At 41.2% G+C, this 27,046-nt stretch overlaps 1 protein-coding gene across 1 annotated transcript in view; it reads left to right on the plus strand.

Moving 5' to 3' along the window:
• Window positions 1–25,110, plus strand: part of LOC133062894 (uncharacterized) — a 62,580-nt gene extending 37,470 nt beyond the window's left edge. The window contains exons 3-5 of the mRNA XM_061152245.1: window positions 6,348–6,548; window positions 8,042–8,227; window positions 25,040–25,110. Of these exons, the coding sequence (XP_061008228.1) occupies window positions 6,348–6,548; window positions 8,042–8,227; window positions 25,040–25,071 (419 nt within the window). The 3' untranslated portion in view covers window positions 25,072–25,110. The remainder of the gene's footprint in view (window positions 1–6,347; window positions 6,549–8,041; window positions 8,228–25,039) is intronic.
• The last annotated feature ends 1,936 nt before the right edge of the window (window positions 25,111–27,046 follow it).

A 27,046-nucleotide genomic window follows, 5' to 3' on the forward strand; every position in this document is an offset into this window, starting at 1 on the left:
CTTCCTGACCCAGGGGTCAAACCTGCATCTCCTGCATTGGTAAGCAGAGTCTTTACCACTGAGCCACCAAGGAAGCCCCAAAGTCAAATAGCACATGCCAATTTTTGCTCTCAATTGCCCTGTCTGAAGCCCTCCTCTCCCTCTCCCTTCATATTACTTTATTCAGTCAGATAATGGGAAGGAACAGGAACACAGCCTGATGGAGGAAAAGGGGAGGAAGGGGTTGCTCTTCTGACAAATCCTTTATGCTCCCCATTCTCTACCCCCAATCCCTGATGACAGTGAAAATGGTGCTTCATTTTTTAGAGTTTGTATTAGTATATGAATTTGCATGCCTCTTTTTGCTTGTGAACATTATATCAGTTTTCAGTTCAGTTGAGTTCAGTTGTATCCGACTCTTGGCAGTTTTAGGCCACACAGTCTCCAAGAGTACGTACACAGCAGTCCTGTGTAAGCGCGTCACTGCCTCGTGGAGATCCCTGAACTTTCCTCTTGGAGGGTAATTTGGGAGTATCTCTTAAAATTTTATATGTGTATATATATGCTTTACCTCAAAAATTCCTCTTCTCTGTTTTAGAGAATTTGTCTTTACCTGTGCATAATTTTCACATACAGCATTGGGTGTAATAACAAAAGATCAGAAAATCAGCCTAAATGATCATTCAGAGGAAAACCCATCCATAAAGTATGATACACCCATTCAGTGGAATCAGAATGTGGTGATTACAGAGAACAATGTAGATCTGCATACCCGGAAAGGGAAATAGGCCAAGACAAAATGTCAAATGAGTAAAGCAGGTTGTAGAGTACAGAGAATACATCCCCTGTAGGAAAAGAGCAAAAACAACTTCCCCACAAAACAAAAGACACAAAATACCAAATGGCTACAGTGGGTACTTCTGAGTAGAGAGTGGATATTGTTTAACATTTTTTCTAGCAAAAAATATATTCATGTTTTTGCGGTCCAGAGAAGGCCACCCCCAAATGTGCCTCTATGACATATTGATTCTTTTGAATTAAAATTACTTTAGAAACAGCCAGTGCAAGAGGGGCTTCCATGATAGCTCAGTTGGTGAAGAATTCGCCTGCAATGCAGGAGACCCTGGTTCAATTCCTGGGTCAGGAAGATCCGCTGGCGAACGGATAGACTACCCACTCCAATATTCTTGGGCTTCCCTTGTGGCTCAGCTGGTAAAGAATTTGCCTGCAATGCAGGAGACCTGGGTTCCATCCCTGGGTTGGGAAGATCTCCTGGAGAAGGGAAAGGCTACCCATTCCAGTATTCTGGCCTGGAGAATTCCATGGACTGTATAGTCCATGGGGTTGCAAAGAGTCAGACACAACTGAGTGACTTTCACTTTCAATGCAAGAGGGACACCCTGACTTCCTTATTGTCTCCCTGGAAGCAGGAAATCCATCTCACATGAAAGGTGCCCTCCCTGCATCTGGAGGTAGAAGAACGCCCTTATCACCAAAGATAGGAGGTCAGGCCAAGAAGCCTGTGTATACAAACTGTGTTACTTCTTTACTGCCCCAAGTCCAAACTGGCTCTTTAGATTCTTCACTAATTGATCACCCCAAACCTACTTTCTTTGTCCTGTTTGTTCCTTGCACATTATTGTTTCTTTGTGTAAAATCTATAAAAGCTGCTTGCTTTGGCCACTTCTCAGGTCCCATTTCTATGGGACCTCCATGTGCATGAAATTTTATTCTTCTTCTCCCATAATATCTCTTGTGAATTTTATTTTTAGTCCAGCCACAAGAACTCAAGAGGGGTAAAAGGAGAAATTTCCCGCTCCCCAGTGGTATAGTTCCTGTGTAACTGAAAATGATGAAGATCTCTAAAAATAAACAAGTGTCCCTGAGTAACGTGAAGAGGAGGGCTGGCACTGACTGCTTTAAGTAATGACTCAGTTTCTCCCAGTGCGCCTCAGAATACTCTTTCATTGCTCCAGGAATCTTCTGGAGGTTGTGATAGAGTACCTCTTCAGGCAGGTCATTTTTTAGTTTACTGTCGGAGTTTTTGGGATAATAAAATACTCATTTATTATTATTTTGCATTGTAGTTGGTTTATATAACAGGATTGAAGTTTTCAAAGCATAGCTGAGAATGCTTCCCATTGTTGCCTGCCCAGGAAGCACACTGAATACCCAGCTGCTCCAGTCCCTCGGTGGAGTGAGTCAGGACCTACATAAATATACATGAACAAGACATATACCCTACTGTGTATCAAAGGGAGCCTATACTATTGTAATGTCCCAGTTTAAGTATCGTAAGCCATCCTCCCTTGCAGGAGTGTGTGTGTATACACGCATGCACACACTTCCACACACTGTCACAAGTAAGCACTCTTTTCATCAGGTACCAAGGACAACAGGAAGCTGTTAAAGGGCTTTGAGCAAAGGAGTGACCCAGTCAGACGTATGTTATCAAAAGATCTCAGCTTGCAGGGCAGAAAATGGACGGGGTTACAGAGAGGCCAGCGTGGGTGAGGGGAGAAAAGGTAGGAGGGGAGAAGAGGTGGGAGGGTAGGTACTGCTGCGGTCCAGGATGGAAGTGTTGGTGGGGATGATGTGTGAGCATGGTGAGATAACAAATGTGCTGTCATTTGTAAACACCTTACATGGGGACTCACCTTGACCACTGTTTCAGCCCTTTGCAGCTCCACCCCACACTCTTGTCCAGGTAGAGATGACAGGTTCTCTTTGGAACAGCCAAGGAGAGGGGAGGAAGTGTGTGCTCAGGTTGCCTCAGCTCTTGCAGTGAGGAGGAAATGTGAGTCATGCTAGAGCCCGAGTGGCTCCAGATTGCAGACCTCTAATGTGTCACTGATGAAGGGGCTTGTGGAATTGATACACAGTGAAGGCAGAGTGAGACAGAATTTGACACAGAGGGGCAGGATCATCCCCCTTTTCCTTGCATTTATTTCAGTTCAGCTCAGCTCTCTTCTTCAGAAGACAAGCTGTAATGGAGCTGCAGAGTGAGAGACATATGAGACCCCAGCCTAAATAAGAGGGAGGATCCTGGGGCTTACCCCTTCACCTCTTTGGGCCTCAGCATCTGTAAAATGATGATGATCATGCCTCTTGTGGAATTTCATATGAACAAATTACTAAATGCTCTCTGGTAACACAGAAAGCCACAATCCCATGAAGTGGTGATGGTTCAGGCTGTGCTCCTAGTACCTCTCTGATGAGTGATGAGGAGGGTGAGTGGGTGGGGCTCTAGACTACTCCCTACCCTGTTTCAGGGAGGGCAGCCCCATTCCAAAATATTGGAATATCGAGACTTCCCTGGCAGGTGGTTGTTAAGGCTGGTTAAGTGGTTAAGACTTCCTGTTTTCAGGGGGCACAGGTTTGACCCCTGGCTGGGGAACTAAGATCCCACATGCCATGAGGTGCAGTCAAAAAAACAAAAAAAGATTTAAAAAGTTGGAACATTGAGTAAGATTTCATCTTCGCAAAGAGTTCTGCTGCTAAAACAGCTTCAAAATCTTTATTACAGAGCTTTCCTCACTGGGTAATTCAGGTGTCTGACCTGAACCCAGGGATGGCAAGCAAGTCAACAACCATGTCTGAATCCTGTGCCTGAGGCAGACATCACTAATCAATCACAGGCCCTTTCCTGCTGAACCTTAATAAAGCCTCAGGATTATTTATAACATAACACTTCTAGCAGCCAGTTCCACAGTGGGCATATGAGATAAAATCAATTTTCCACTCTTTTGACTTCATTGTAGATAGACCTTGAGTGTTCAGTTGAATTGAGGACACCAGATGCTCTAAAACTTCATTTGGATAAAGAAGTTTAAAACTTCTTTGAAATCTTTGGTTTTGTCTTAGGCAGTTTAGACTGCTATATTGCTGCTTAGTCAAACTGAACAAGAGGCCATAGGCTGGGTGGCTTAAACAACAAAGATTTCTCAGTTCTGGAGGCTGTAAGTCTGAGACCAGGGTTCCAGCATGGTTTGGTTTTGGCAAGGGCTCTCGTCTTGGCTTACAGATGGCGCCTTCTTGCTGTCTTCTCATACGGCAGAGAATAATACCTCTCATGATTCTTCTTATAAGGGCACTGATCCCATCATGAGGGCTCCACCCACGGGAACTCATTACTTCCCACAACTCCCATCTCATTGAGGATTAGAGCTTTAACATATGAATTTAGTGGGGACAGAAGCATTCAGTCTGTAGCAGCTTTTGGACTTTGTTTTACCACAATGTATATTAGAAGATAAGGTCAGTTACTTTTGGTCAGTTACAGACTGCCCTCCACCCCAGTACGTTGAACCCTCCTCTCATTTTACATGTGCAAATCATACTCATCCTTTAAATCTTAATTCAAATGCCATCTAGTTACCTCCCCCATGAAGCTGAATCTTCTTCTCTGATTTTACCACAGCATTCCTTCTGCTTTGTTCATGGTGTTTCATTCCTTAATTTTTTTCTATAAATGCTGTACATTCCCATCTAGACAGAGAGTGCTACCTTCATTCACATTTGTATTGCTCCAGAGTAGCCCAGTAACCTAGTAAATATTTGCTGAAAGAACGTATCAATGTAAAAAAATCTGAATACTACCTAAAAGGCTATTTCATTTTGTTAAACCACAAACTGAAGTGTCCTTGGGTTCTGTTGGTGAATTGAAAGAAGTTGCTAAAATGTAAATTCCAGGAAGACAAGTGATCTTTGTTTTGTTCATTCTTCACTGATGTCTAGAACAGTACTGGCATACAGTAGACCCTCAATATATTTTAGTTAAATGAATAAAAGAATGAATGAATAAATAAAACATGGTTTGAGACAATACTGACAATGACTTCTCTTGTGTTTATCTCACTTGAGGTAAGGTGTTAGATGATTAACAAGGTCTAGCCCCTTTTGAGACCAGTTGGACAATTGCCTGGTTATTTGTACAGAAACTTGCACATTTCACATTTTTTCAGTTAAGAGTTGGAGGGCCACTCCTGTCTTCTGAGATGGACTGCATTCTGCCTATGAAATGTGTCTCTCTCTAGATAAACTTGCCTTCACTTTAAAAAAAAAGAGTTGTGGGAAGGAGAGGTTATTGACATGTGACTTCCATCTCTAACTGGAAGTTACTTATTCTTGCCTTGTGGAAATCTGAGTAGATGTGGTCCTTTTAAAGGATGAAAATATTCTGTATTTTTTCAATTTATATTTATCAAAATAGCTCCTAAAAATTCTGTTACTTACCCTATGTTTGGCAAATGAAGATTTCCATCTTCCAGGGTCATCCTTTCAAGAGAGCAACTGTTGGATTTTCAGTTTCTCTTTTGCTCTATGAAATTGATAGTTTGCTATCGAGCAAGATTGATGGTTTGCTGGTTTGCTTTACTGCTCGTTTTGCACTTACTGTTGAAAAAATCCATGTTCAGCCTGATGTGGCAGCATTTCCAATGTCCAGGCAAAATATTGATCAGAGAAATGTAATCCACTGTCTGGCACATCGTAGGTGCTTGAGTAAACATCAAATCTTTGTATTTAGTCATTCGACAGATGTTGATCTGCTTCCTGCCCTCCACTGGAAATTACCAACATTAAATTCAGGATCTGGGCTTCCCTGGTGGCTCAGTGGTGAAGAATATGCCTGCCAATGCAGGAGATCCATGAACCTGGAAGCTCCCACATGCCAAAGAGCAACTAAGCCCGCTCACCACAATATTGAGCCTGTGCTCTAGAGCCTGGGAACTGCAACTACTGAAGCCCACATGCCTTAAAGCCCATGATCCGCAACAAGAGAAACCACCTCAACAAGAAGCCTGCCTACCACAACGAAGAGTAGCCCCCAACTCGCAGCAACTAGAGAAAGTCTGAGCAGCAACAAGACCCAGCACAGCCATAAATAAATAAATTTTTAAAAATTCAAGATCTGAGAACATTACTGGTGCTGTCTCTCAGAGTTGAGTTGGCTGTTTAATGTGGGCATGCTGTTTTTTGCTTGTCTGGCCTAGTACTGCCAAATGGTTCAATTTAAGCCATAAAACTAAAGAGAGCTTAATCTGACTTTAATATTTGTCATCAACAGGGGCTCAGTACTGTGCTAAAAAGGCCTGAGTAGAGATTTTATTGGGCCCTTCGCCTGTTCAAACTAGTGTATAACCATTATCTAGTTAATCCAAATCGGTCCTCTGGGAGGCCTGGCAGAGTCATTATCTTTACATCTCTGGGAGCCACATGGCTTTGCTTGAGGCTGCAGAGAGTAAGGTCAGAGCTGGTTTACCATGGAGGAGGCCTGGAGTTCAGCTCTTCTTTGCCAAAATTGGTCAACTGCACTCTCCCAATGCACTCAAAGTCATTGGCACGTCTGTCTTTTTTTTTCCCTACAGAAGAGGAGCTTCCTTTTGCTACCTTCAAGCCCTGTCCACTGGTGACCTCACTCCAATTGTCCTCGCTTCTTGAATACCCTGCCTCAAAGATGCCTTTTGGTAAAAAGTGCTTGCCCTTGAAAGCAAGACTTGATGGCCTTCTATCTCAAAAACCATGCCAAATTCATGTGCAGACATCAACAGCTAAAGCCTTGGAATCAGGTAACTTGGGTTCAAATCTTGGCTGCATTACTTTGTAGTCATATGACTTCAAATAATATGCTTAACCTTTCATAAACCTCACTTTCCTTCGCTGGAAAGTGGGGGTGTGTTAATAATATTACATAGGTATGATGACATTGCAAAAATGAAATGACATCGTGTGTGTCAGCATTTAGCACGTTGCTTGGTATATGATAAGTGCTCGATGTATTGTTGTTTCTCAGTTGCTCAGTCATGTTCAACTCTTTGCAACACCATGGACTGCACCATGCCAGGCCTTCCTGTCCCTCACCATCTCCCAAAGTTTGCCCAAGTTCATATTGGCTTGATGTGTAGTAGCTACCAAATTATGAGGCCACCATTACAAATTGCCTCCAGACAGAGAAATAAAAGACTTCTAAATCAGTCACATCCGGTCTTTTCAACAAAATGCACCTGAAAAATCTATCAATAGAAGAGAAACCAACCTATCAAAGTGACATGGAGCAGATCTGACCTGTTTACATATGTGTTGCCTAACACTTGGGCGAGACATGTATGTAATGAAAGAGGGGTATTATAGTACCTAGATACAGCAAAGTGAAGAGAAAGCAGACCCCCTTTGGAGAGATGCATTTATTACCTTTGGGTAGGCTAAGCTGAAGTATAGCTGAGCGATCAGTATTTTGACATTTATCTGTTTTCCTGATGCTTTATGGGTTCTATCTAAAGCCAGTCTAATGACCTTCCTACCAAGGCTGAACAATTTGCTGATGGAGCTGCAGGTTGCTGTGGGCCTTTTGTGTGTGTGTGTTTGAGTGGCTTTAATTTCATTTCTGGAATAAAGGAAGTGCAAAGACATTAACTCTGAATCCATCAGAGAAAGAACTCTGTAATTGCAACTTGGCAGCAAAATGTGCTTGTGCTGTGTGCACTCTAAAAGCCAGTGATGATTAATCCTGCACATTTATCTGAGCCCAAGAGCAGACACGCAATCATGACAACTGCAGAAGGCAAGAGAAGGTTGTGCTTGATCATTACAGCCTTGGGCCTGCTGGATGGACATGGGTAGCAGCATCCACCAGATCTCAGCCAAGACATCTGGACCCACACGTCCACTGCACTAGCCACCAGCCAGGTGTGGCTGTTTAGCACTTGAATTGTGGCTGATGTGAATTGAGACGTGCCTCAATTGTAAAATAGGCCCTGGATTCAAAGACTTAGTATGTTAAAAAGAATGTAAATATCTTCGTATTGTGTATGTTAAAGTAATCATATTTGGGGTGTGTTGGATTAAGTCACTATATTATTAAAATTAAGCTCACCCGCTTCTTTGTACTTCTTTAATGTGTCTGCTAGAAAATTTTACATAGCGTGTGTGGTTTACCTTTGTGTCTGGTATTGTATTTGTCTTGGGCACTGCTGCTCTAGAGGTGAGGCAGATACCTCTTGGGTTTGTCCCTGGCTCACAACGATTCCCCTTTTCCAAGTGACTACCTTTGTCTTGACCTCAGGGTTCAGTGGCCTCCCAGAAGCCCTGGTGCTGTTTCTGGACCTGACTCAAGTCTGTCAATCAGAGAGCTTCCCTGGGAAGCTGAACGAGGAGTTCATGATTGGAGCTATACCATGTAACATGAGTGGTCATGGTTTTCTGCCCTATGGTTCAGAAGAGCAGATGGAGCTGATCTTCCAGGAGGAAGGTAAGAATGAAATACGTGTCCATGCTAGAGAGGTAAATGAAGCATGAGGAGTCCTACTGGTGTTTAAGTCTCTGGATGCAGTACAGATTTGGTCCAGCTAGATGTTCATCCTTGGGTCCTGTCATCCTGGATTCTTAGCATAAATATCAACTTTTTTCACTCTTTCTAACTCAGTAGGCTTCTGACTACCAAAAGAGTCTGAATAAGCTATACTTCAATCTACTTTTTCTTAAAATTTAATTTTATTGTTTTTTATTGCAATGTAGTTGATTTACAATGTTATGTTAATTACTGCTCTACAGCAGAGTGGTCTGTTCTCTATGTGAGCCTGAATCTGTTTCATAGATAAGTTCATTTGACTTTTTCTCCATAATGCCAGACTCATAATAACTACCTTAGAGCTTTTGATAAACCTCCCTCTGTCAGCAATGTTTCCCCCCCAGAGTTGCCTCCTTACAGATCAGATTTTACTTTCAAGGTCACCACCTATAAGAGGCCTTCCCTGTATACCCCACCTTAGGAGATCTTGTGACTCTATCACATCATCCTCTTTATTTTCATGACCATTTCTTCTATGTTGTTCCTCTCCTGCTGCTCCTTCTAAAATGAAGGTACCCTAAGAGCAGGAACGTTGTCTTCATGTCTGTATTTCCAAGCATCTAGAATAGTGCCTGGTACATTGTAGGCATTCAGTAATCATTTTTTAGGATTGTATTTTTTAATCAAATATTTATAAAGTGCTTCTTATGTGCCAGGCATCATTCTAAGAGCTTTGTTGCTGTTGTTTTAGTCGCTAACATGTCCGTCTCTTTTGCGACTCCATGGACTGTAGCCCACCAGGCTCCTCTCTCCATGCGATTTCTCAGACAAGAAGATGGGAGTGGATTGCTATTTCCTTCTCCAGGGGATATTCCCAACCCAGAGACTGAACTTTCATCTCCTGCTTGGCAGGTGGATTCTTTACCACTGGGCCACCAGGGAAGCCCACTAAGAACTTTACAAATGAACAAATAAAGTTCTTAGCTTTCTGTTATGAATTCATGCTCTCTGAAAGTTTCCAGTTCCGTCTTACTAGGAAGAAGATTGGAACTCTTCAATAAATATCAAGTTATGCCCATGTTTCAGGCACCGGGCTGAGTACTTGACAAACAGTATCTTGTTTGACTTCTCATAGTAACCCTATAAGATGGTATATTTGCTTGAGACTACAATTTGGTTCCAAATAGGAAAAGGAGTACATCAAGGCTGTATCTTGTCATCCTGCTTATTTAACTTATATGCAGAGTACATCATGAGAATTGCTGGGCTGGAAGAAGCACAAGCTGGAATCAAGATTTCCGGGAGAAATATCAATAACCTCAGATATGCAGATGACACCACCCTTATGGCAAAGAATGAAGAGGAACTGAAAAGCCTCTTGATGAAAGTGAAAGAGGAGAGTGAAAAAGTTGGCTTAATGCTTAACATTCAGAAAACTAAGATCATGGCATCTGGTCCCATCACCTCATGGGAAATAGATGGGGAGACAGTAGAAACAGTGTCAGACTTTATTTTTTTGGGCTCCAAAATCACTGCGGATGGTGACTGCAGCCATGAAATTAAAAGACGCTTACCCCTTGGAAGGAAAGTTATGACCAACCTAGACAGCATATTAAAAAGCAGAGACATTACTTTGCCAACAAAGGTCCATCTGGTCAAGGCTATGGTTTTTCCAGTGGTCATGTATGGATGTGAGAGTTGGACTATAAAGAAAGCTGAGCACCGAAAAATTGATGCATTTGAACTGTGGTGTTGGAGAAGACTCTTCTCGTCCCTTGGACTGCAGTCCTGGGTGTTCATTGGAAGGACTGATGCTGAAGCTGAAACTCCAATACTTTGGCCACCTCATGCGAAGAGTTGACTCATGACTGATGCTGGGAGGGATTGGGGGCAGGAGGAGAAGGGGACGACAGAGGATGAGATGGCTGGATGGCATCACCGACTCGATGGGCATGAGTTTGAGTAAACTCTGGGAGTTGGTGATGGACAGGGAGGCCTGGCGTGCTGCGATTCATGGGGTTGCAAAGAGTCGGACACGACTGGGTGACTGAACTGAACTGAACTGACAATTTGGTTACATATACCTAAATCCCAACAATGGTGGCTTAACCTGCTAAAGATTTGTTTTTCTAATGCAACATGAAATTTAGAGTATGAGGGCCAGGATTAGGACAGCATCTCTATGAAGTCATCAAGGATCTGGTTTCTTCTGCTTTCTGGCTCTGTCACTCTTAATGTGTGGCTCTTGTAGCTGGAAAGATTGCTGCGGCTCCTCTAAATATCATTTCCGTGCTTTAGGTGGGAACAGAGGGAAGATTTAAGGGCAGAGAATATATATCAGATGAGTATCTCCCTTTTGATCAGGTATATGCCAATTTTCTTAGAAGTTCCTTATATAAGAAACATATGAGTACTGCTTATATCTCTTTGGTCAAACTGGGTCACGTGGCTACCCCTAACTGCAAGGAAATCTGAGAAGTTAATTTTTTTTTTACTGTGTTGGGTCTTCATTGCTGTGCACAGGCTTTCTCTAGTTTCAGTGAGTGGGGGCTACTCTCTAGTTGCTATGCATGGGTTTCTCATTGAGGTTGCTTCTCTTGTTGCAGAGCATGGGCTTTAGGGCACGTGGGCTTCAGTAGGAGTGGTGCTTTGCTTTAGTTGTCCCGCAGTCTGTGGAATATTCCTGGACCAGGGATCAAACCTACATCCCTTGCATTGGCAGATGGATTCTCAACCACTAGACCACCAGTGAAGTCCGAGGTGAGCATTTTTAATTGGGCGCATTGCTGCCCTGGGTAAAATCCAAGTGCTGCTGGTAAAGAGAAAAGGAAGTAGATATTATGTAGTGAATTAGTTGTGTTGGCATGGCAAGGTTCCATTATTATATGCTCTAAAGAGTGACAGTCACAAGCACTCTAGGTATTCTGTGTGTTCAAGGTAAATGGAAACACAAAATGTTCTGAAGTTTGTGTAGAATTTTGGGTGATTGGATTAGGGAAGAAGCATTTTATTTTACAGATGGAGAAACCAAGGTTATAAGTAGCAAAGTGTTTTGCTTAAGATATAGCATCTAAAAAGATTGAAAGGAGAAAAAAGAGATGTAAAACTAAGATTTAAACCCAGCACTGACTAATTCCTAATTTCTTAAAAATTAGGCTTTCTGAGATTTAAATATAGTTAAATTGTGATTTTTCTGGAATTGAAAAAGCTATCTTTTCAAGATAGATTTTCACAGTAAAACATTTATCATTGATTGAGCACTTACTATATATGATTTTTAAATGCATTATCTCATTTTGAAAATGGCTTTATGTTTTTTAATAAGTATTCTTAATTGTTGTAAAAAATGAAGTAATACACACAAAAAAAGCCCCTTAACTCCCCAAAGCAAAGCTACCCAAGCAGTATGGAGAAAAATAAAGGGAAAAATATCTTAAGAAATCCCACCCCAGGACTTCCCTGTTGGTCAAGTGGCTAAGACTCCACACTCCCAATGTAGGGTGTTGGGGTTTGATCCCTGGTCAGGGAACTAGATCCCACATGCTGCTAATAAAGATCCCACATGCCACAGCTAAAATCTGGTGCAACCAAATAAATAAATGTGAAAAAGAAAGAAAAAGAAATCTCAACCCCAGAGGAAACCAAGATTAGCATTTTGGTAAACATCTTCCCAGACATCTCTCTTTGCAGATTCACACATTAGATGTGTGTTTAAATACATGAGTGGGAGCAGACCATGTGTCTTCCTATAGACATAAATTGTCGCAGTTGATCATTCCAACAACCTGTAGTCAAAGCTATGGTTTTTCCAGTGGTCATGTATGGATGTGAGAGTTGGACCTTAAAGAAAGCTGAGCGCCGAAGAATTGATACTTTTGAACTGTGGTGTTGGAGAAGACTCTTGAGAGTCCCTTGGACTGCAAGGAGATCAAATCAGTCCATCCTAAAGGAAATCAGTCCTGAATATTCATTGGAAGGATTGAAGCTGAAGCTCCGATAATTTGGCCACCTGATGTGAAGAATTAACTCATTGGAAAAGACCCTGATGCTGGGAAAGATTGAAGGCAGGAGGAGAAGGGGATGACAGAGGATGGGATAGTTGGATGGCATCACTGACTCGATGGACATAAGTTTGAGCAAGCTCTGGGAGTTGGTGATGGACAGGGAAGCCTGGTGTGCCGCAGTCCACAGGGTTGCAAGGAGTCAGACACGACTGAGTGACTGAACGGAACTGAACTGATGGGTTAGGTATTATTATTTCCATTTCATAGGCTTAGGATAGGCCCAGGACACACAGTTAGAAAGTGGTAAAATAAGACTAGTTTCAGTTTTACCTGAACCAACCACCCCAAATCCCTGGCAGAATCCCAAATCCCTGGCAGAATTAGAATTGGACAAAGCAAAAGTCTCTTTGCCTGAATAGTTTAAAAAATATAGATAGATAGATAATAGATAGATTGGCATACTATCAAGATACCTTGGTGATAGGAAAGTACAGGTGGCTCAGTAGACTCAGCAGTTGTCATGAATAACTCATTATGAATAAATTAAAGTATTTTCAGTGCCAGAGACTTCTGAGACATGTTAATCAGAAGTCTGTGTGAAGCGGTGCTGCACTCAGAGTGACCCCACCTGGCCCCATCAGGTGACTGAGTCTTCTAGGACTGTCAACATTACCTGCTTATGATCTTTGCAAGTCATCTTCACTCTGGTGCATTACAGATGGTTTTTTTCATACCATTCCCCCACCCCTAGTTCTGCTGATGCTTTGCTTTCTAGTTGTATTTGCCAGATGTTCTGGACCATGCTGAAATAATCTTTGGATCTGTAGGAGTTTGAGTGAATGAATGAAATAAGGGTCCCTCCGCTCTTTTTGCTGAATAGCTTTATCAACTGCCAAGAGGCCCACTGAAGTCATTAAAAGATGTTTTGACATTAATAGGGTACTGATTAAATTATGACATGTCCATACGTTGGGAAACCATATGCTGATAAAACAAATGGGGTGAATCAGGAAAGAATGCCAAGATGTATTATTTAGTAAGAAGGAAAAAAAAACAAGGTGCAGAACATAACATAGAGCATTATTTCTCTCCCTTTGTTTGGTAAGTTTTTAAAAATGTGTGTATACATATATAGACTTTTTCTGAAAGGACACATAAAAATTATTAATAGCTAATAGTTGTTACCATTAGAAAAGCTGAACAGAAGTTATCACTTGTTATTCTATACTCTATTTTATATTTTCATACTTTTATATTATTTTATACTTTAATATTTACAATCTTGAACCTTATACATGTATTACTAGTCCAATATTATAATAATTATCTAATATCAATAGGAGTGATCTAGACAGTGAGAAAAGAGGCCATTAAATGTCTTCTCCTCCACACTTCTCCATGCTTAAAAACTATTCAAACTTATTTTTAAAAAATCTCTTCTGACAGATTTCCTTCCTCCTTCCCTGGTTGCTCAGATGGTAAAGAATCTGCCTGCAATTTGGGAGACCTGGGTTTGATCTCTGGATTGGGAAAATCCCCTGGAGGAGGGCATGGCAACCCACTCCAGTATTCTTGCCTGGAGAATCCCCGTGGACAGAGGAGCCTGATGGGTCACAATCCATGGGATCACAAAGAGTCGGACATGACTGAGCAACTAACACTTTCATTAAAAGAACGGGAAAATTCATAAAACAATCCAAAGGAACACAATCTGAGAAGCAGTATAACTGACTACAGTTTGAGGAACAGATTTATTTTTTTCTTTTCCAATTACTGTAATAAATCAAGCAGGACAGCCAAATAGTGCCAGTGAAGTTCAGTGGTGGTGGCTGCCCTAACCTTATGGGGAAGAACTTAGAGGCTGTGTCCGGGCTTGGCTGTGATTGGTGAGCCGTGGCTGTCCTGGGGGTGAAGGTGGGGAGTCAGGAGGGCAGATTTCCCATGGGTTGATGTCGCTCAGGGACAAGTTCTCCTCAAGTTAGTTCCAGCCTCTTCCCAACACCCAGCATGCCAGCCCATCACAATGTGCTCACCACAGTGTGCCCCCCACAATGTGCCAACATCCCAGGGGGAGAATCTAGGTTTAATGGAAACACGAGAGAACACGAAACCCGATGGTGCATGACATTAGCAGTGAACGTAAGTCACTGGGAAACGTAAGTCACAGCTGTTTGTTTTAGGACAGGGTGAAAATCACCATTGTTTCATGCCAATAGGGGCTAAAGCCAGAGAAAACCTGAGTACCTACTAATCAAAAGGGCCAACACCCCCCTATCAGATAGTGGCCCTGCCATATCCCTCATCCTTAGTGAGCTTCTCTGGCCGAGAAGGAGATAGAACTAGGGTGGTGTGGGCTGAGACCAGCAATTTCATCTCTAGGGTCTCCAGGTATGTGTGAGGCACCTCTGAAGAGGTGACATCTCAACTGATTGCCAATAATACAAAGGAGCCAGCCACTGATGCAGCGTGACTGCTGCTTCAAATTGAGGTACTGTGGGATTTTTCAGGCACTTCCAGATCAACATGTCACCTCTGGCCTGGTAATGCTGCCAAGGTTTCACTAAGGGCAAAGAGGCATTTCCTGAAAGGGACTTTTTGGACTTTGCTGCAGCTTTTCTTCAGTGTGTCTGGTGGAGTACACGGCTGTCTGGACTATGAAGGTGCTTCTTGCGCTGCCTGCTGCCAGCACTGACTAACTGGACTTAGTGTTGCTTATTATAGCAGCACTGAGTGGTCTGTTTATCCTGTTTCTCCCAGAGCTACAATTAGCCGGCACTGAGGGGTCAGGCAGCCCTGGGAGGAGGTTTGGGAGCTTACAAGGCTAGGTCTGTTCACCTCCAGAGGCACCTTTGGGATTTCGTCAAGTCGATTTGATTTAGTATTTAAACTCTTTTGTTTGCTTTTATTTTTGTTTCTCAGTACAAACAGCAGAGGATGACAAAAAAAAAAAAAAAAAAAAAAATCCCTCTCCTTTCAAAATTGGCAGATGAAAGATATGAGTCAGCAGGGTTGCTTGATTTTCTACTATGGGTGCCCCATCCCTTCCCGAAAATGCTAGAGATAATCCTCCATCTCCCCTGCCTTGGAGAGACCATAATTTGTCCCTTAGAGTTGGGTGAAGCCAGGGTCTCCAGGGGAGCATAAACAGCATGATGGGAGTAAGTGACTGGGACAAAGACTAGAAATCTTATTTCTAGACGCACCTTGTCTCATTCTTTCTCTTAACAAATATAGTACATTTATGGTGCCACAAAGATGTAGCCCTGGTTTTTCAGCACTTAAGAGTCTAGCAGGGGAATTGCTTCTGTTAATAAACTGTGTCTACCTTTGTTTTTCTTGTTTGATTTCTTTCCCCGAACCTTTCTGTGGCAATCCTGCTCATGGCAGGTTTAATGGGCAAAACCTATTGAATGTTTAAGCTAGTTTAAAATTCGAACCTCTAGTACCTAAATAAGTGAATGAAGGCACTTGGATCCTGTTCCTGCAAAGAAAAGAACTTAAAAGGGGTAGTGTTAGTGAGTCTGTACACTGTACTTCAGCATCATCCCCATCTTTATCACCATATTATTTTGAATCCACCTAGCCATGTCCTTCACCAGACTGCCATTTTCTTAATTAATTTCTTAAATCTCCTTTGCTTAGTGGTGGTTCAGATTAGCATAGACTGACAAGATCAAGGCCTCTGCTATTGACATTATATTTGGCTTTAAAGAAATGAGGTTAGGGAATTCCCTGGTGGTTTAGTGGTTAGGACTCTGCACCTCCATGCAGGGTGCCTGGGTTTGATCCCTGGTCAGGGAACCTGAAAGCCAAAGGAAAGAAACAAGGCTCAGAGGAAATAAACTTTTTGATATCCTGAACAGATAGCACATGGAATTGGTATGACAAGAAAGTACAGGGCTTTATATGACTTCCCTGATAGCTCAGTTGGTAAAGAATCTGCCTGCAATGCAGGAGATCCCAAGTTGATTCCTGGGTCAGGAAGGTCTGCTGGAGAAGGGATAGGCTCCCCACTCCAGTATTCTTGGGCTTCCCTGGTGGCTCAGCTGGTAAAGAATTTGCCTGCAATGCAGGAGACCTGGGTTCCATCCCTGGGTTGGGAAGATCTCCTGGAGAAGGGAAAGGCTACCCATTTCAGTATTCTGGCCTGGAGAATTCCATGGATTATATAGTCCATGGGGTCACAAAGAGTCAGACATGAACAACTTTCACTTTCACTTAAACAGGACTTTATACAGAAGATAATTCCCCTTTTAAAGGAAGTGCAGAGTTCACACAAAAAAAGTGAAAGGGAAGTCATTTAGTCGTGTCCGACTCTTTGCGACCCCATGGACGGTAGCCTGCCAGGCTCCTCCATCCATGGGATCTTCCAGGCAAGAATATTGGAGTGGGTTGCCATTTCCTTCTCCAGAGGATCTTCCTAACCCAGGGATTGAACCCGGGTCTCCCTCATTGCAGGCAGACTCTTTACCCTTTGAGCTACCAGGGAATCCCTTAGCAACATTATTCCTAACAGCCAAAAAGTGAGGACGATCAAAATGTCTATCAACTGATGAATGGATAAACCAGCTGTGGTATATCCATACCATGGAATATTCACTAACAATAAGAGATGAAGTAAGGATACACATGCTATAATATGAATGAACTTTGAAAACATTATGCTAAGTGAAAGAAGCCAGTCACAGGTCACATGTATAATCTATTTATATGAAATGTCCAGATTAGGCAAATCCATAAAGATGGAAAGTTGATCAGTGTTTGCTGGAGGCTGTGAGGGGTGGGGGAGAAGTGAGGAGTGACTGCTTACTAAGTGCAGGGTTTCCTTTTGGGGTGGTGAAAATGTTTTGGAACTAGATAGATGTGATGGTTGCAGAAGATAGTGAGGGTATTAAATGTACATTTTAAAAAGAGTTAATTTCATGTTATATAAATATCTCAGTTTAAAAAACTAAGTAGAAATATATGCTAATATATGGATAAACTTTGAAAACATGCTAAGTGAAAGATGCCAGACACATAGGACCATATACTCTATGATTCCATTTGTATGGTTACATTTGTAATGAAATATCCAGAATAGTCAAATCCATAGAGACAGCAAATAGATAATGGTTGCACAGGACTGGAGATCTGAGAATGTAAAACTGTTCCACGCTGCATATATCCTTAAAACCATTGAATTGTACATGTTAAATGGATGAAGTGTGTGGTATGAGCGTTGGATGTCAATAAAGCTTTTACATTAAAAAGGGATGTATACATTTAAGCTTTTGAAAAATTGAATCATTTCAGGGATAGTTAGGGTAGCTCGCTATCTATAGCTTGAAGAATCCTATCTCCTTAGTTTATCTAATTTGTGTGCTGAGTTTGCGAATTGAGTTTTCTGAAACGCAGGAGTAACAATGAGCATATGAACAGGTGACTGAAAAAAGAACCAGGGGTTCAGAAATAAGCATATGTATATAAGGAGATTTTGTATATGATAAAGGAGATGTTCACAATTTTTTTTTCCAAATTTTATTTACTTTTCGGCCACACCATAGAACACGTGGGATCTTAGTTCCCTGACCAGGGATGGTACCTGTGCTCCCTGAGTTGGAAGTCTTAACCATTGAACTGCCAGGGAAGTCCCAAGGAGAATTTTTAAATGATTATTCAAAAAAAATGGTATGAGATCTAGCTTGCCATTTAAAAACCACCACCACCAACAATAACTGAATTTCTACTATATTCCTTGTTCCCAAGTAAATTGAATTGGACCAAATAAGTATACGTTAAAAAGAAAACCATGAAGTTACTGGAAGTAAACATAGGTGAATGTATTCACGATCTTGGGGGTGAGAAATATCTTCCTAAATTAAAGCAAGACTTTGTTTTGTTTTTAAAGGAGATGTAGATTTGACTACATTTTTTAAAAATGCAAAGGACTTCAATACAGCAAATAACCTTCTCTCTCCTCTTTTCTTTTACTCAGTCTTTCAGGGTAGAGCTAAAATTTCCTTCCCCTGTGGTATCTTTCCCAAACATTCTAGCACATACCATCATTTCTTCCTCTCCTGATCAGAAATACAGGAGTGGAAAGAGGAGGTGGATGGATTGTATTTTCAGAGCGCTGTGTTGAGGATTCTGAGTTGTGTTGACCTTGGTGGGAGTGATGGAATTGATTGTCGCTAACTGTCTGGGCCTGGGGTAGGTGGCCTTTCCTCTGCCTTTGGGTATCCCATCCTAAGTACCTAAAGCTCAGGGAGCCACATCTTAGACTTCTTTTTTTTTTTTTAAGTCTTAAATTTTGCTACCATACTTCTTCTGTTTTATGTTTTGGTTTTTGGTCTCAAGGCATGTGGGATCTTAGTGCCCTGACCAGGGATCAAAGCCATGCCCTTGCATTGCAAGGCAAAGTCTTAACCACTGGACTGCCAGGGAAATCCCCACACTTCTTGTTCTTAGTGATATGTCTTTGTGTTGCTGTTGTTGGTACTGCTTTTATATTCCCTTAGAATCGCTCGTGGAGCTATGTACAAGAGTGCCCAACAAGTATGGCAAAAACCACTACAATATTGTAAAGTAATTAGCCTCCAACTAATAAAAATAAATGGAAAAAAAAATAAAAGTTCTGTTCTAATAAAACTTTAATAAAATAAGTGGATATTATAAAAAGTATGATTAATATAAATGCTATTATAAAGGAAAAAAAAAGAGTGCCCAACAAATACTATAATGATGCTGTAAAAAAAAATACTATAAACAGAGTATGATGGCATTCTGAAACCAGTGCTTTCCAGGAGCTGAGTGGTTCCCAAACACAGAAAATACCCCCAAGTGACCTCTAGTGTATGGTGTGGGGGCCAGGAGGGTGGCATGGACTGGGTGTGCTGGTCAGAGCACATCTTTACTTTTTATTTAAACAAAACCTGTTTACCTTCAACTATACCCACTACATGTGGGCTTTGTATGTGGGCAGGAAATGAAAGGGTTTGTTGAAACAGAGAAAGCTGCCCATGAAGTAAGAATTAACAACCTATTTACTGAATGAATGAATACGTGAATAAAATAAAAGAACCCAAAACAGCTCTAACATGACAAGGTGTTCCATGGAGCTCAAGCATCACATGCTTCTGGCAAGAAGCTAGCGAACAGGTCTTTGCATTAAGACTAATTCCAGGTTAACACAGCAGCAGAGACTCAGCTGGCAGGTCTGCCCACAGCTGAACAAGGCTCTCTTCCTGTCTTCTCAGTTCTGCTGGTTGGTTGAAATTCATTCCTACTCTTTCTGGCGTCTTGCACCCTGTTTTAGCTGGCATCAGCCCAGCCTCAGGACTGCTTTTTTGCAATGGTTGGTCTTAATCTCATCTCAGCACACAAGGAGTTAGCCATAGAAAGCACAGGCCATGAAAACTCCCTGGGTCTCTGCGGCTGGAAAATCTGTGTCACCAGAGGTATCACTAGAGAAGTCACTTCTTCCGCTCACTGCAGTTCTGAAGATGCAGGGAACACAGGCAGAGGCCTGTGATAGTTCCTGGTATTTGCAGGTTACAAAGTACTTTTGTATACATTGTCCCTTTTAGTTGATCTTCAGGAGGTAAAAGACTAAGCCCGAGACCCACACCTTTTTCCTTGAAATCTGTCTATTTTAGAAGAGCAGTTTTTGCCAAAATTCATATGAAAGGTTGTTTTCCCCTGCTTTCAAGACATTTTTGTCCCTTCCCCAATAAGGGAAATCCAGACTCCTGGTGGGAGGCAGGCTTCTGTTTAGGCAGCTGCTAGGTTAGTAAGGAAGGGCTATACCTGGGGTAGTGATGTCTGTGTTTGGAAGGGAAAAGGGAGTGACATTTTTAGGCTGCAAGCCTCTTCTGGGAGAGTTGAGGACAGATCTATTTTTAGAGGCATTCTATGCCACCCACAAAGAACTCAAAAGGTAACCAAGCACCTGGCAGGTTTCCTGCGGGGAAAGTTGTTAAGAGCTGGAGAGCTTCTGCGTATTCTGAGTCATGATGAAGTTTGACTTCATCATCAATCTGATGCACAGAGAGCACAAAACGCCCCCACCCCCACCCGCCCCCAGCCTTGTTTTGAATCATATTTGGTTGCATGATGACAACACACTTGGAGATGGCACAAATTCTCAAATCATGAAAGATTGGGCCTCATACTCACAGAGAGGCCAAGGTGATGTGTGTTAACACCAAATGGTAGGTGGTATAGTTCCAATATGGAAAGAATCTTGTATCGGGTATCAGCTCTGCCACTTCCAGGCTATGTGATTATGGGCATGTGATTTAACCTCTCTGAACTCACTTTCCTCATCTGTAAAATGAAGCATCAAGTCAAATGATTTCTAAAGTCCTTTTAGCCCAAGTCTTCTATGACACACACAGAGGCAAGATAATTTTCAGGCAACTTGTTCCCTCATCTATAGAAAAGATGGATATAGACTCTACCTCATGTATTTACTGTGAGTGGAAAAAAAAGATAATAAATGTAAACTGCTTGACACACTCCCTAGCATAAAATCAGTGCTCAATAAATGTTATTAAAGCAATGTTCATGTGAATAGTGACATCACAAGGAGCTTTGTTAGCCCAGTGGATAATAAAAAGTGTGCCTGAAGACTTTTTATGGTGACAAACAGCAGTGGGAATTTAAGCTGGTATTCTGGATGGCCTACAGATGAGTATACTGACCATATTTGCCAGTGGAATGACACTGGCTTAACAGGAAAAGGGAAGACTAGGTAAGAGAATGTTTGGTGTTTCAAGAGCCAACTGTGCAGCTTCCATTCCACCACCAAGTAGATAGCCAGTTAGACCATTTAAAATCAAAATCTGAGGTTTTGTGACCTGTTTTGTCATCATCAATTCCGGAAAGGCTGTATTCCCAGGGCGCCATCCACCTAGTACCACCATCCTATTAGAGCACTGCTGATACAAGGCAAGGAATTTGGTATACAAGCTGGCTTGTCTTTGTTCTATCTACAAGTTTTTGTTACTGAAGATGTGGTGATGTGGGCGAGACCCACACAGGAATAATGTTAGAGAGGAGTTCCTGAATAGTTTGGCCTGGATGTCAGCACTGCTTAAAAACCAAGGTATTATTCGCAGGTCTGTATGTAATCTAATTTAAAACTAGAGATTCTCTCTTGTACTTTGCCTGAGGTCTGCTCTAAGTCGCCTGGGAAGAGTTTCCTGAAGACCTATAGGAACCAGCATGCAGGCCCACAAGCTGCTGCTGAGTTTAAACCAACATCAGTGTCTTCCAGAGGGCGCCCCCGCCCCAACAGGTCGCTTCTCTTTTTTGTCATAATTAGCACACACTGTTTCTCCCCTGACGCACCACAGGCATAAATATGAGCTTTAGTATTTCCCTTGTGTAATGGTGTTTTTTATGATACTCCCTAAACACAGTAAGGAAACTACCAGCCTGGGAAATGTGAGAAGCCCTTTTCTTACCCTTCCAATCAGCCTGAGGGTTAGAGATTTAAGCATTTCCCTAATCACCTTGTTCTTTTTTCAAGGAACTAGTTCATGCAATTGGTTGGTACATTGTGTCCAAAGATGAGGATCAGTCACTTGATTTCCTTGTGGACGCTTTGCTGTTCCTCATTCCTTTGCCACCCACAATGCCCCTAAATAAATTGTGAGCCATTTGTCAGGGGAGGATCACTCAAAGGTTTTGTGGGATCACCTCCTATGGTTGCACAGATTGTATATTGCCCAAATGCAGGGTGGGGGTATCAATTGCATAGACCACAATGGGATGGCCATTCCTAAAGTGGGGCAGTGCACAATTTGTACAATCAAGTATGACAGTAAATACATGGACCAGCTGTAGCATCATTCATAGCAGGGAAGATTCTCAAAACTTAAAGCATATATTTTGTTCAGGACAGAGGGATAGATCAGTTTAGCATCTTTGTAATTAAATATTAGTGAAGGCTCTTGGGAGAATTTTTTCCACTGGTTTCAGTATCTTTCTTTTGTTTTGTTTAGCTCAGGTTTACTATCAATTGTATAACCAATGAAATCTTTACTATAATTGGATGACAAATTAATGGTTCACCTGTAAGATGTGTATTACTTCATTTTTGGGTCATCCTCATTCTTGATGTTATTTCAATCGGACAGAGGCCTACTATGTATCAGGCTCTGTTCACACAGAGACAACAGTGAACAAGAAGGCAAACTCTATTTCATGTTGCTACTCTTGTCTTGCTTCTTCTTTCTCATCTACTCTAATCTATGATTTATTATACCATAACCACTGAAATCCTTTTTAGATCAAGACAGTGTAAAAAATAAGTGAATACTGTAAATATCTATGTACCTAACAAGGCACTAAAATATATGAAACAAACCTGACACAACTGAAAAGAGGGATAGACAATTCAGCAATAATATTTGAAAACTTTAGTAATCCACTTCTAATAATAGCTAGAATAAATAGGCAGAAGATTAACATGAAAATAGAGGGTCTGAATTAACTGTAAGCCAACTAGACCTAATAGACACCTGTAGAACACTCTACCCACCACCAGCAGAATATACATTCAAATAAACATGGAACATTTTCCAGGATATACCATACACTACAGCATTAAGCAAATCTCAATACATTTAAAAGGATTGAAATAAGGCAAAGTATGTTCTTCAACTATAGTGGAGTGAAATTAGCAATCAATAACAGAAATTTGGGAAATGCACAATTATAAGGAATTAAACCACACATTTCTAAGTACCCAATGAATCCAAGAAATCACAAGAGAAATTAGAAAATCCTTAGAGATGAATGAAAATAAAGCCATAACATACCAAAACTTATTAGCTGTTAACTAAAATAAGTAAATAACCACTCTTAGCATTTCTTATGGAAAAGGAAATGGCAACCCACGCCAGTATTCTTGCCTGGAGAATCCCATGGACAGAGGAGCCTGGTAGGCTACGGTTCATGGGGTCGCTAAGAGTTGGACACAACCGAGCAACTTCACTTTCACTTTTCACTTTCATGTATTGCAGAAGGAAATGGCAACCCACTTAGGTATTCTTGTCTGGAGAATCCCAGGGACAGAGGAGTCTAGTGGGCTGCCGTCTATGGGGAATTGGAATATGACTGAAGTGACTTAGCAGCAGCAGCAGCATTTCTTAATATCATTTTAGAAAATAAATGAAAAACTATTCTTTTGTAGTTTCAAGTTCTAGGCAGAAAACCTCAGTACCTGCCCATATTAGTGCTAAATTAATATTTGTTGAATGAATCAATCAGTTGCATTCCAGTGGCCGGAAGGTAAACTAAGGAATCAGGAGTATATCTCATGTTAGATTCCTACTTGACTAATCCTTTTCCTCTGACTTACTTTTTTGCATAAGCCAATTACTTTTTAAAAGCTTTTATAAATTCCCATCCTCTTCACTCTTTCCCTTTCTTCCCCTTAGGTCTTCTGCATTACTCTGTGATTTAAACTTCCTACTCAAGTTCTTAGCACAGAAACTTTTTTTTGTTCTACTGTGAAGCTAGGAATTGGACCACTGCCTGATTGTTAAATCCAGTCCACCACCTGCTTTTGTATGACCTGCATTAAGAATAGGTTTTACATTTTTAAATACTTGAAAACAAAAGAAGAATATCTTGTATTTCACGTGAAAATCATAGGAAATTCAAATTTCGATGTCCGTCAACAAAGCTTTACTGGAACGTAGCCACACCAATTTGTCCAGTATTGTCTATGACTGTGTTCATGATACAATGGCAAAGTGGAGTAGCTGTGACAGAAAGCTTGTCACAAAGCCCCAAATATTTATTAGCCCATATTACTATTATTTTGTGTACTCCTGTTCTTAAGCTTTGGTATTAGCATATTTGTGACTTGCTATGCCTTTCTCTCTTCCCATCATGACTAATCCTTATTCTCATTCAAAAACCTTTCTCCTCAATCCTTACTTTATTATCACACCTGGTTACATACTTCTCTTCCCCAGCTCTTGGCATTGTTTAATATAGGCCAACACAACTATAATTAACTTGAGATTTTTATATTTAAAAATATGTCTTGAATATGTGTTTCCTATCTGCTCTATCTCATTGTGAAGACTCCAAGGTTCTTCTATGTTCTGTATCTCCCTTCATATACAGAGCAGTGCTCAAGTTTAGTTGTCAGACAGATCTGAGTTTGCATTTTGGCTCCACAACACCTTAGCTGAGCAAGCGATGTACATTTCTTGACTCTCTTCATTTGCTGAGGGTTTAGCTATGAAGGTTACAGAGATGATGTATGAAAAGGTCCAAGACTCAGGAGATGCTCCACATGCAGTAGTAATTATCAGTGGATAATTTCTTTATTTGCAATAGCAAGACAATACCTTTGCCCTTAAGGAAACTCATAGTGATGTAGTGAGAATTAAAAGAAATAGTAAGTCACTAGAAATGGCAATGCATTGTTCAGCTGGAGCCCTGAAAAGATAAACTGGAGATACTCAAGGCCTGAAATGAGATATTAGACCAGTGTGAGACTTTGTTTAAAATTTAACAAACCCTTCTTGGTTACTCATTGAGCTTAGTACTGCCTTGGACAGGCCTCGGGTGAAAGACAGAAGACTACATTGTGGATATTTTTGTTCCAAGTGGGCTTCAGTTCAGTTCAGTCGCTCAGTCCTGTCCGACTCTGCAACCCCATGAACCACAGCACACCAGGCCTCCTTGTCCAATTGGGGTAGGGGTGGAGAAACAGACATGAGCTGTGTTCTTACTTGTCCATAATCTTTCTCTTCTCTCTCAGGATGGATGATTCAGAACCAGCAGTTCACATAAAAAGTATTGCACATGGAAAGTATTACTGCTATTCTGTGGGGAAATAAGATTCTAAGTGCTGCAATATGAAATTAATAACTTGCTGTGTGGAAACTCTCTTGACAACACCTCGAGATAAAGCCAAAGAGTGCAATTTTTACAGCCTTGGATTATCTTTTCTGACTGCTTGGCTGGCAGCAGGCATGGATCGGTGAGTCAGAAATTCAGAGTTTTCCCCTTCACTGTACAGTTTGCTTGCCAACTGCAGACCTTATACAGCGGTGACTCAATATCTCAATTCCCCAGCTCACCCAGCCATTGAATCAACACACATCACCTCAGTTTACTTACAAAAGGCTTTTTTTTTTTTTTTGCCACACCATGCTCCTTTTATGGAAGTTTAGTTCTAGGGATCAAACCTGGGTCCTCAGCAGTGAGAGCATGGAGTCCTAACCCCTTGATCTCCAGGGAGTTCCCAGTTTACTTACAAAGGGCTTTGGGGGAACTCAGAGGAAAAAAACCGTCTTCACGGTTAACACAAAACATTTTGGTTCAGGACATCAGAAAAAGAGTACGAAAGGGAGATTGGAAGCTGAATATCAACTTTTTTTTTCTTTTGAGAGAAAATATTCCTGTGAGAAAACGCAGTATTTATCTTATGATAAATATGTATGTCCACATGCAGGGAGTATATATTAATAGCTGTTGAGGGAGAAAGTAATTTAGGAAAGAAATAGATGGGAAGGACAGCAACTTCTTTTCCACAAAAGCCACAAAAGTGCTGCAGACACGCATGAAGATGGCAGCTGTTGCTCCAATAGCCATATGTTTTAGCACAGACATCTTTTTTTATTCCTTCTTACATGTAAATTTAGAAAATCTGGGCAAAGAAGTCTGGATTTCTACTTTCCATTGATGAGATTTTTTAAAATTTCAAATTAGACTTTTTTTTTCCCCTTATATAAGACCACAAGGTAGGATTATGTTTGGATTGATTCACTGTATACATCATTACATTTGAAAGTTGTTTTTCCAGATAAAAATGAACATTTGTGGGACAGACTAAGGAGCAGACCACTTGGAAACACTCAGATTGGCATTTTGCTGGATTTGTTCACTCTCCCACAGTGAAAATTTGTGAGACCAGTGCTTGGAAATAGGAACTGACTTCTTGCAGTTTGGATACTGGCAAGAGGCACAAGAGACGCAGGTTCAATCCCTGGGTTGGGAAGATCCCCTGGAGAAGGGAATGGCAACCCACTCCAGTATTGTTGGCCTGGGAAATCCCATGGACAGAGGAGCCTGGTGGGCTGCAGTCCATGGGAGTAGCAAGAGTCAGACACGACTGAGCACACAAATAACACACACGTGCGCGCATACACACACACACACACACACACACACACAGAATTGGAAGTGAGGAAGAGAAATATACAGAATTTTTGATTCTGTATCTGTTGATTATGACTGGCTCCTACATACAGAGACCTCAGGGTAGGCTCAAAACACACAGTTGTGGTTTAAAACATGTAGTTACCTAAATTTGAATATTAGAAAATAAAACAATAATGATAGTAGTGCCAACTCTAGACTGCCAACTTGGAAAGGCAATCAAGTAGAAATAGGAATAACAACAAGCTTCAGAGATCAAGTATTTTTCTGTGTTGGCCATGTGGGTAGAAGCAGTTCCAGATGGCTGGGTATGATAGAAACAGCAGACCTCAAATGCCTGCTCCAGGATCAATAACTATACTGTGCTAGATGCTATGGGAGATATTTCATAGATAAAATATTTCAAATATTCAAAATATTAAAAGATATTCAAAATATTTCAAAGATAAATAGTGTCATCTTTACAAAGTTTATAATTTGATTGTATGATAATGGTTAAGAAAACTAGCTTGATGAGTTTATAACCCAACTTTACCCTTTACCAGCTGTGTTCTTAAGTAAAATATCTAATGTCTTCAAGCATAACTCCCCCCATCTGTGACAC

The sequence above is a fragment of the Dama dama genome, chromosome 9 (assembly GCF_033118175.1).
Source record: "Dama dama isolate Ldn47 chromosome 9, ASM3311817v1, whole genome shotgun sequence".
NCBI lineage: Eukaryota > Metazoa > Chordata > Mammalia > Artiodactyla > Cervidae > Dama > Dama dama.